This window comes from Stereum hirsutum (assembly GCF_000264905.1).
Source record: "Stereum hirsutum FP-91666 SS1 unplaced genomic scaffold STEHIscaffold_13, whole genome shotgun sequence".
Taxonomy (NCBI): Eukaryota; Fungi; Basidiomycota; class Agaricomycetes; order Russulales; family Stereaceae; genus Stereum; species Stereum hirsutum.
This window is the reverse complement of record NW_006763143.1, coordinates 1,569,371-1,579,826: the sequence shown is the minus strand read 5'-3', so window position 1 is coordinate 1,579,826 and position 10,456 is coordinate 1,569,371. Positions and strand designations below refer to the sequence as shown.

General features: G+C 50.6%; 5 protein-coding genes across 5 annotated transcripts; 2 read left to right on the top strand and 3 right to left on the bottom strand.

Annotated features, from left to right (window-relative positions):
- Positions 1–120: 120 nt before the first annotated feature.
- STEHIDRAFT_160215 (uncharacterized protein) lies at positions 121–575 on the top strand (the record flags this gene model as incomplete). The annotated part of the gene is made up of 3 exons (XM_007307650.1): positions 121–415; positions 473–503; positions 548–575. The coding sequence occupies 3 exons, from the start codon at positions 121–123 to the stop codon at positions 573–575; spliced, it is 354 nt and encodes a 117-aa protein (XP_007307712.1).
- A 2,742-nt stretch (positions 576–3,317) lies between these two features.
- Positions 3,318–4,268, bottom strand: STEHIDRAFT_160214 (uncharacterized protein; the record flags this gene model as incomplete). The annotated part of the gene is made up of 5 exons (XM_007307649.1): positions 3,318–3,722; positions 3,780–3,806; positions 3,856–3,975; positions 4,062–4,158; positions 4,216–4,268. 5 exons carry the CDS (start codon positions 4,266–4,268, stop codon positions 3,318–3,320), a joined length of 702 nt encoding a protein of 233 aa, XP_007307711.1.
- A 32-nt stretch (positions 4,269–4,300) lies between these two features.
- Positions 4,301–4,606, top strand: STEHIDRAFT_160213 (uncharacterized protein; the record flags this gene model as incomplete). Its single annotated transcript, XM_007307648.1, has 1 exon — positions 4,301–4,606. The coding sequence occupies one exon, from the start codon at positions 4,301–4,303 to the stop codon at positions 4,604–4,606; it is 306 nt and encodes a 101-aa protein (XP_007307710.1).
- Positions 4,607–5,560: 954 nt separating this feature from the next.
- STEHIDRAFT_160212 (uncharacterized protein) lies at positions 5,561–6,449 on the bottom strand (the record flags this gene model as incomplete). The annotated part of the gene is made up of 3 exons (XM_007307647.1): positions 5,561–5,941; positions 5,993–6,370; positions 6,432–6,449. 3 exons carry the CDS (start codon positions 6,447–6,449, stop codon positions 5,561–5,563), a joined length of 777 nt encoding a protein of 258 aa, XP_007307709.1.
- A 149-nt stretch (positions 6,450–6,598) lies between these two features.
- STEHIDRAFT_160211 (uncharacterized protein) lies at positions 6,599–8,561 on the bottom strand (the record flags this gene model as incomplete). Its single annotated transcript, XM_007307646.1, has 10 exons — positions 6,599–6,885; positions 6,941–7,019; positions 7,077–7,085; positions 7,168–7,317; positions 7,802–7,809; positions 7,862–7,925; positions 7,986–8,125; positions 8,161–8,182; positions 8,238–8,311; positions 8,372–8,561. 10 exons carry the CDS (start codon positions 8,559–8,561, stop codon positions 6,599–6,601), a joined length of 1,023 nt encoding a protein of 340 aa, XP_007307708.1.
- Between the last annotated feature and the right edge of the window lie 1,895 nt (positions 8,562–10,456).

Below are 10,456 nucleotides of genomic sequence, written 5' to 3'. Positions count from 1 at the left end.
GTATCGGAGAGGCAGGTCTCTTCAATTGAAGCATGTGTCTGCTGCAAGCGACGATGGACGACAAGAAAGACGGTCAAGGATAAGATTTCACACATGAAATCTTGCTCAGTAAGGCTTCATATGTCACCAGACAAATTGGAGCTCCTCTTGAAGGACGAAGTGTCACGGTCTCCAAAGTTCCAGCGCATAGACAGTGAGGAACACCAGACTCTAGAACACTCAGATATCACTGAACCCGCTACAGGTCGCGTATCAACCATTCAAGAGTATACAACCGTCACGTTACAGCCGCCACCCATTCCGTTCGAAGGAATCATATCACAAGCTCGCAAGGTTCTTCATGGGGGTCCAGGCATACATCTTTGCCACGAATCACATCCTCTGAAGCGACCCCTCACACCGCCTTTCAGCCCGAGTAAGTTGGGAATGCGATACAACATGGGCAGATCGCCCTATTTTTGGAACAATTTAGGCTCCGATAATATGTCGGAGTCTACTCAGAGGTACGCATACACCAATTGCTAACGACTCTAACTAAACTTAACAGCGAACATAGGAAGGAACGACTCTGTTGAGATTGGGTGTCTTGCTGGGTGCACCTCAGTGAGGGATTTATACTCTTGCCTTTCTCTTGGATTCTTCGCAGGGTGAGGACAGGAGCAAGGAACGGGACGCGTAACAGGAAGGTGCAGGACAGGATCGGCTGGTATTCTATTTTACATCAGATCGAGATTGTACGGTCAAGGCACCAGTCCTGCTTGTATGCACCCTCTCCATGGCCAGCTTGCAGTGACATCCAAGAATTCTATTGACTCGTCTTGCCCCGTCCCACACATCATCACTATGAAAACTCGTCTCCACACGTCAGCGAGCGGTGTGGCGTAAGCGAGTGGTGTGGCGTCAGATATCACGGATGGTAGGCCGCGTGAGGACTGATCCCTGAGGAGGAGCGGGAGGATGATCCGGCCTCCGCTCGTCCATCGGGACCCAACAGTAACTGACACTTTTTGCGATTACAAGAGCAAGAGAGTAAGGTACAACAGCTTGTGCGAAGCGATTGTTGCACCTCGGCATCGTCAGCTGGGCCAAACGAAGGATCGCAAGGTTCAAATGAGGCAGCCATGTCGGGGTCGAGCGTTAAGTCCCCCACTAGAACATCTTGTATGACTTGCAAAAGGCCCACGTCTGTTCGACGACAGATGTAGTGGATAATTTTACTGGCCTGAATGGCGAACGCCAAGGAGTTTGACAATGTAGCTCTCCGTAGCGGTCGAAGTTGTCGGAGAGCGTACTTGGTTATGGTGGTGCCTTGCCGGCAGTGGGCCCTCAAAGAAGCTGTTTTCTTGCTCGTCATGTAGCTCGTCATGCTAGGATATAACTTGTACTCGAAATGTAATGTGGGACGATAATATCGTCCGCCTGAATTGTAATTGAGGACCGTAACGTCGTCAAGCCGGTCTCTGACATTGCCCCCAGCCCACAACAAATGTGCGCCGCCAGTGAGGAGGGGGGCGTGTTGGTATCGAGGTCCGATCCCGAAACCCAACATTCGGGTGGTTCTGTACTCGAATTTTGGAGGATTTCTGTACTTTTGTGGATCGGGCAGTCCAAATAAGGGCACCTTTCGTACTCATGAGGGATTGGACCTTCCCCCAGACGAACGCCTAAAACACTGTCAATTTGACACAGAATGGTCTGTGTGGTGGTGTATAGTGTTGGAGAGTGGCAGTTCGCGGCCGAGCATAGGCATATGCAGCAGAACTGTAAGCATAGTGATCAGATCTAGGCAGTCCTTCCAGCTTTCCGTACGCACCAGGGATCGGACCAGGAGACAGATCCAGGTCAGTCATGTACACACAGGATCAGACCTCACGTCGCATTTGCGACCAAAACTGTACATATAAAAATCGGAGCTCGATACCAATACGCCCCGGCCTGAAAGATAAGCGTCAATGTAAAGCTTGAGCTGGACGCGGACTTAGAATTCACGACTTTTCAAATTTTGCCGAACGCCTCTGCCTTCCTTCCTTCCCTCCATCCGCCTGCACTCTCGTTTCCTCTATCAACTCTCAATGGATTTTGAAAGTCTTGGATCTAGTGCCAGGATACAGACACGTTGAATCATACTCCAACCACCCTCGGTGCCCCGCGCATCCTTCCAGATCCTTCCCCGCTCGGAAGCTCGCCCAAAACAGGTGCAGAAATTTGTAAGAATGCTTACTGGTCCAGCGCATGTGCCACACCTGCACATGCAAGCAATAATGCAGAGGACTGCAGACATCCCGTCGAGATCAGGAGCGGAGAAGGGCGCGCAGGGCACCGAGGGTGGTTGGAGGACCAACGACGTGAATGTTAGGATCCTGTTTACTAAGTTGAGTAAAATCAGATTACAGAACAATAGCGGGAGTACACTGACGGCCAGCCCAACCCAGATTGTAAAAGGCCTGTCTTGCGACGGCTTCCTTCGCTAACTGTTCACTCTTTCCAGTGCCGTGTCAACGACTCGATTAGGGTTCTCTAGGTCGCGCTTGACTGATGAGGACGAAGCTGAGGAGGTGCCCAAGGGAGGAAACAGACCAGATCGAGTCTGGAGATTTAATTCAATGTATATACGAGTTTTTTATACATTCAGAGACAGAATAACCCAGTAAGCAAAGATGACCCAGATTATTAGGTACGAAGAGCCAAGATGTCGCCATAGGAAGTGTCGACGAATAGCAAAGGGAGACATCTAAGCAACATTCAAGAGTAACGAATAGAAAGCCAAGGATGAAGACATGGCTCAGTAATCAAGTACATGAATAATCCGGTGAATGACTGAGCAGCACAAGACCAAAGGTGACTCGAAGAGGGGAGTAAGGAACGAGGAGGAGATGATCTCGATAGAGATCAGTACTGTGGCCCGAGCGAAGTGGCGTAGTAAGTAAGAACGCCGGACCGGTAGCCGATTCAAATCATCGCTGATTTGGCTCGACTGTGGCCTTTGTGGCGAGGGGGTTTTCTTTTTTCTTTCGCTCATGCATTCGTAGGTAAGTACATTAATATATTTTATAGTACTACAAAAAGTTGATAACATGCCGTAGCCTTTCGGTAACCGGTCGACTAGAATTCACTGATTAGGATTGGGAAGACACACCCAGAGCAGAGCCAACTTGGAGGGGGAGGGGCAGCGACGTTCCTTGTATACCACCTTCACCAACAGACAATTTCGAGCTCATTGATTGCATGTACACACAAAGAAATAAACAAGTGCAGCAACGGCGCTTCGCTTCCCCGTCTAATCTGGCTCTGCTCTGGGCGCTATAATACTGTCTAAATCACTCACCCAAACAGTTGACAGTCCACGCAGGCGCGTGCGATGGTCCTGTCGATTGAGCTTGCCACTCTACCGAGTGCTTTCTCTGGGCGGCAAGCTGATTGAATGCAGGGAGGAAGGCGGCCGTGGGTTGCGCTGGAGTGATTGGGTTGGGCTGGAAATAAGTCGGGGCGGCCTGAAGGTAGGGTCCGTTTGACATTGGCGGTGCCATTGGAATCGGCGGAGGCGCCTGTGGCGGCGGCGGAGGGGGTGTTGAGAAGGGAGGCTCGATATGATTAAGCTTCTGAGATGGAGAAGGCTCAATTTTCATGCGCTTCATGTTGTTCAGCAGTATAATGTTTCGAGATTGTTGTCCCGGCTGTGTGGGTGGCCCCGGTGCGACGTCTTCGAAATTGTCGTCTACCAGCTTGCCAATCCAATTTAGCACTACCGGGAGGCCACGTTGCAATTACACTGCGCCGACATGACTATGAAAGAGAAGGAGCGTCTCCTACGAAGTTTTATCAGTTACGGTAAGCAGATGAAGGAGGAAGCGTCACGACTTTAGGTTCCGTGAGTGAGTCGCGAGCATCAGGCGAACAGCGCATCTTGTCTCGCATCTTGTACGCAGTGACCCAGTCATCGGTTTTGGAGTCTGAAAGGGTATCACCGATTTGAGTCTGAGAAGGAATATTCCAGATAGTATTGAATTGATTATGAGCATAGATACATGGAGGCACAGTGAAGTGCAAGCAAGAATTCATACCTCCAAAGTCGACACATTGAGGATCGGTCGTTGATTGAACAAGGCAGATGTCACAGCCAGCGCGAGAACTTTCTCTCCGACACACGCGAGCCTCTCACTATCACCAAAGTCCTCTTAGCGCTAGCGCACCTGTACAGAAGGGAGTCAATGGAACCGTGTCGAATGTTGCTGCGTCAAGCTCTTCCGCTGCCGGCCGCCCACAGCCATTGTTCTCTTCAGTCAATGCCTTGAAGTCTCAGATGACTCCCGTCTCGAAAACCACGCCTTCGAAGCCAACGGTTTCTAAACAGTCGACGCTGAACGCTCTGAACGGAAATAAACCTTCAACGGCGTCTAAGTTGCCTTCCGCTACACCGAACGTGTCATCATCTTCGAGCGCAGGCCTGGCTGGTATAAAGCATCCTGTGGCGCCGAGTACCGCTGATGAACCCAATCACCCCAAGAAAGCAAAGAATGGCCCTTTGAAGGAAGGGTGTGCTGTTGGCGGTCGTGAGTTCCACCTACTGAAGGACTGCCCCATCCACGCCGCTGGGCCGAAGAGGTAGGTTTTGATCAAAGATTCTTACCCTCCCTACAATTTGACTGACCGACCTTCTACTATATCCCACGCGATCTAAGCAATGGAGGCCCACCCAGAGCATACGAAGACAGTTCAGTCACTGCGCGGGCTTTTACAGCAGCAGAAACGGCGGGAACTCGCGAACTCTGGTGGACTGTAACTTATGAACGTAAATAATGTAGTCTCTTGTACCTTATTGTTACCGCATCTTTTCTTGTCGTGTTCCGGACCCATTGTAACTGCTGAATTAGTATGTACACAGCTGAGTGGTGTCTCATCACCGTCCCATCCTGCGCCACAACAATTACTGGATGTGGCACTGCCATCGTGGAATTCCGGTGGCGCCGTATGGAAAGAGGACGATCAAAATTCGAGCTGTCTGCAGCTGACTGTTCGTCTACCTCGTCTGTCCTTGACACTCTCATCTTCTGAATTAGAGTCAGCCTCGCGCAGTTCTCTCAGTCTAGTATTCGCGGAATTGCCATCTCTTATTGGGTCTCTGCGCGAGCCCGAACCTGATTCAGAGTGTCATAAAACAAACAACGTTCCTTGTCTCAGTCGCGAGTGCCGAGAACAGGCAACGATCGTGGTGCGTGTCATAGGGATCCCGCATCGATACGGAAGACTGAAGAATGCAATAGCTATTGTTTTATTGCTAGCTCTACGAATTCCACGTCCTTTGTGACGCACTGTGCTCTTCCTCCCCCGTCCCCTTGCGAGTGTCCTTCTCGATGCAGTTTGCGTCCCAAACGCCCGCTACCAACTCTCTCTCGGTCAAACGTCAAAGACTCGATTCAGACGCAGCTTCAAGCATGAGCTCTGACGTATCTTCGGCGTACCAAATGCCTACTCTACCAGAAATCCATGTAAGAAGTTTTGTACGCTATCTTCACTGGAATGAAGCCAACCGGGTCTCAGGGCGATATGATGTTGGACGTCTTCACGCATAGATCGGTGAAGTTTGCTGGAGCGCCTCTAAACGCGCGGGCTTCGGTTTGGGCTTCGGTTTGGAGGGCTTCACGGAGAGGTCGATTCGGAATCTACTCATGAAACTCGGCGCTAGACGTGCGGCAGCTGAAGACGAAGAACTGCCATCGCGAGCAGAGACACGCTTCCCGGGAGCTGATCTGGAAAACGACGCGGCAGGTGCCACAGGTGGTTGAGCGCTAGGAAGTGCATGCAGTATTGATGTTTCATTGGACTGTTTGACGGAAACTGCTGCCGGCGGTGGCCTCTCGACGAGGTGAAGAGGTTGGCCGTCTATGAGGTGAAGCTTTCCATGGTCTCTGAGAACGGTTTCGATAAGAGTGATGGCCTCCCGCTAGAAAGAAAGATCAATAAGGGAAAACGGACGCATGAGGGAGGGATATACCTTCTCCTCGATGGGTTCGTTGTCCGCCCTCGTTAACAAAGCTAGTCGATATGCAGCCAAGTTCTCTGGGTTGTCCGTCATATTGCAAGGCCCGCAATGAATGGTATTGCATATACTGCAGAAAACTTCCGAGCCTGAAGCATCCGAGCCTTGAACTACTGGGTGATGGCTTGACGCATCAGTCGACGGCCGTGCCGCCTTCTTCGTCCTTGGAATGGATTCGTCGACTACGCCCGAATCAGTCGTATCGCCATCGGAAATCGCAGATGCCACAGAGCCCCTAAAGCCCTCTGACTCATCAGATATTGTCGACTCCGACCGTTTGCACTTCTCACCGTTAGTCTTCTTCTTGGGTGTGTTCCCAAGGTCGATGAATTGCTGAACATAACGAATATTAGTGAAACCCGCGACGGTTTTAGACGATGATGAGAAAGCTTACCTGAGGCTTTACGGCCATTGCGGCTGCATGACGAGAATAGCGACGTCCATGGCTTGCAGCTTAGCGCGTTCGTCTTCGATGCGTTTGAGAGTTTGGGCCCACAAGTCTGCCTGTTGAGTATCGGCCTCCTCATCCGCCATCTCTTCCAGACCATCCTTATCAGCAGCCTAGACCTTCGCGAACGAGAAGGTCATAGCCGATGAAACCTGCTCCTCCTGAGTGATTTCGCTCTCGGTCGTGGTGATCAGGTTATCGACATCATTTTCGTAATCTATACATATAATTCGTGTAGGCGTACACGTTATGTCTTTGGCTCCCTCCCCTTCTTCGAAAAGAGCTTCAGCGCCGTGGGTTAAGATGGAAGAGACGTCTTCGCCGGTTTCCTTGTCGTCCATCTTCTGCACAATAACGTGGTCGAGTATGAGCTTTTTCTTGCCATTCTGAACGATTCGCTCTATTATGATCCGTCAGAAAGAAGAGGACAGTGGATAGTACAGAGAACAGCCTACCTTCAGCTATGTCCTTGGCCATCAACTTGAAGACGAGGCATGGTTTCGTTTGTCCGTATCGATGAGACCGTGCGATAGCCTGGATGTGACACTTTCAGAAATCAGACTCAGAATACAGTGCAACGATGGCTCGTACTTGAAGATCCTGTGAACATGTTTAGGTTCATAAAGAGGGTCTAGAAAAGCTACAGACCTGATGGGGGTTTAAATTTACTGAAGATGACTACAGTATCCGCACTCCAGAGATTGATTCCGACGCCACCAGCCCGTGTAGAGAGGAGGTAGATGAATACATCAGAGTTCGGACGGTTGAACTCGTCCATGCCCTTCTGGCGATCGGGCTGCTTCGTATTCCCGTCGTGAGATGATATTATTGCCTATTAGCATCTGAAGGACCAAGACCGAGAGATGAACCGACCAGTCGAAGATACTTGGACCCTTTCCAATTTATGAAGTCTTCGATGATGTCCAAAACAATGACAAACTGTGTACAGTACAAATCAGATGTACGATAAAGAGTAGCGACCAGGATAGTTGTATACTTGACTGAACAAGAGCACCCGATGGCCACGCGCCTTCAGCTTCGGCAAAAGGACCTCCAGCAGACGAAGTTTGGCACTAGCAGCAAGTTAACGCTTATGTGTCTCTCGCTGGGTTAGTCCTCTGGGTTCGATATCAGGGAGAGAAGGTATGGATGCTGAATACACCTAAACGAGCCAAGAACTTAGTCAAAATGAAGAGACAAAGTCGGGGCGAGAGCTTACTTTCGCAACTCCATGGGAATGTTCGTTACGTTCGACTTGTTTGATGCTACCTTGACAGATTGTCCGAGCGAACGTGTTAAACTGGTGAGGAACTTACGTTCTTGCCTAGATAGACTATGAGCACAGGAATAAAAGATTGCCTGGGATATGATCGTACTGAGTACGGATTTGTACAGCCCTTTCTGTAAAGGAGTGAGGGACAACGGAACGATGACCTCGTTCTGGGAGAATAGACAGTGTTTTCAGTTGGGCCACAGCGTTGTTGATTGGAAATTATATACCTTAGGCGGCAGCTTCAACACCTCGGCCTTGACCCGTCTCAGGAAATACGGACGTAACCTCTCATGTAGGGCCTTCACCGATTCTTCGTTTAGGTTTTCTTGATCGTATTCCTCGAGCGCAGTAAGATCGTTCCATTGGTCTGGTTGGGCAAGTTCATGAGATCGAACAGTTCACGCATGTTGTTGTTCAGAGGAGTCTGGGACCTCGGAGATCAAGAAATAAGCAAAGAGTGACAGGTACAGCGAGCGTACCCCTGTCATGATTATGCGATGGATAGTGTTGAGCTCATTCAACTTCTTGAAAAGGAGACTGCCGTCGTTTTTGACTGCAAGATGCAACGAAGTCAGCATTTTTCCTCAGTTAAATAGAGCATGTTTGAACTAACGCTGCTGGCCCTCATCGACGATCAAGGCTTCCCATCGATCAACGTTCTTGAAGACCGACGTAAAGTCCTTGGAGCCGCTCACGTGGTGACGAGGACATGGAGCTTGAGACCGGAAGTACCAGCAGTCGGCTGCGTGTCGCAACTCGTACCTACTACCGTTTGATGATTTCACGACCCTTCGCTTCGCCATAAAAAGGAACCACCTGGACTCCTCGAAAACCTTTAACGTACCTCCTTCGATGAAATATACCCCTGAGATCCTCATCGCACACTCATCCATCACTACCACAGTACAAAGAAAGAACGGGAACAAAAAACCACCCATTGCTATCTCACACGAAGATGCAAAGACTAACGAACATCCTGCACAGCAGGCATCAACTCCTTTCGACCTGGCGGACCGGCGATGGACTTTTTGCGGCCAACGCAAATACAAGATAGGACCACTTTGTTTGGAAGCTCATCGGTCCGCCCAAGATAGGTTGATGCCTGGTGTGCTACAGCCGTTTGCATATGAGATCGGAGTGACGCGCGGAGAAAAAAATGGCGTGCCTCCAGCCAAACAGTCAAGACGCCAGACCAGTCACAGAGTCAACGAAGACCTCGATGTGGAGCGATGTGGATCTGATGCTAACGGAGTGCTGACTCAAGCCCTAACCCTAGAGCGCTCCAGCGCTTTCGCCACCCAACCCTCTCCGAATCCCCACTCCAACGCTATTCGACCATGGCTAGCATGCTGTACGATGTCGAGGTCTATGTTGATGAATCCGTTAGCCTTGATCTGAGAGATATCCGTGGCTGCTCGCATGAAACTTAAGCCGATGTAAGTTTCCCCAATTAATCATATACTCACTGCGTTTGCGGCCTTCTGCGATCCGGCTGTAATCTAAGCCACACACGGAATGTAGCATACGTACGCGATCTGTACCTCTTGTGCGCATTCTGTCATTTCTCGGGCTACACTCGTTCTGTAATTCACTGCTACAACGCTGGTCACATCCATACTGTCCGTGGCCGTCCTGTAACCAGCATTACAGCCGGTGCTGACATGGGTCTTGAGCAGAATTCACACTGTCGTGTGTGGCGTCCGCTGGCTTTGCTTGGCCACCTTGGTCTCTTCAACTTTGCACTCTCCTCGTAATTCATCTATCTACCATATCGCCGTACTTCCATTAGCCTTTATCAAGCCGCTATGTGTCTCGTCTCCGTCCCATGTGCGTATCATCAGTACGCCTCACCGTCCCTGAATCACGTCTGCTTACACCCACCTTAGATCACGTCTGCCTACACCCGTACGCCCACCTGCCCGCCTGTCAACGTGCATGGCTTTCGTTTCAAGACTCCTGAAAGGAGGTCAGGAAAGTAAAATAGGAAGAAGGGCACAATATGCGGAGCTAGAACTGAGCATACAGAGAGCATGCGGGTTCTTTCGCCCCCGGTACGTTCCTCTCTATTTCGTCTCGTTTCTTTTCGTTTCGCTCCCATTTTCTTTTGGACCTGCCTCCTATCTCTTTCGTAAGAGATATGTTGAGTTATATACTCCATCCGCCGACCTTTCCATCACCTCCGACATGCCTGTGGAAACCGCGACGCGTCGACGGCCGCCTATCTGACAGTGCTTGAGCGAGCTTGAGCGTCGCTCGTTCTCGCTCTGATCATCACCTGCGCTCGTCGACGTGACAGTCGAGCACACGATGACGCTGGCGGCTCCTACTCCGAACTATAGTGAGCCAGCATCTCTCGCTCTTTTTGGTTCTGCTCTATTCGTTTACTCGTTGATCGACAAACTTTCTGTCCCTGCATCCTTTTCCCTCCCTTCACCTCCATCTTGTTATGGACCACTTGTTATGGACCATCCCGGCAAGTTCTCAGCCCGCCCGAGTGTAGAACGCGCGTGCACTTGCTTGACCCTTTCGGGTCCTTGTGTGACGTGCGTTGTAGCTCCTCCCCCCACATTCGCGCTCCGCACGCGCTCGCGCATCGTGCTGAATCCGCTACGCCCGCCGTGTACCCTGGATCTGATCAAGTTGTCTCGCGCGCTCACGATGGGCCGAATTTTGTGAACGATGTTCACGAGCATGCTAG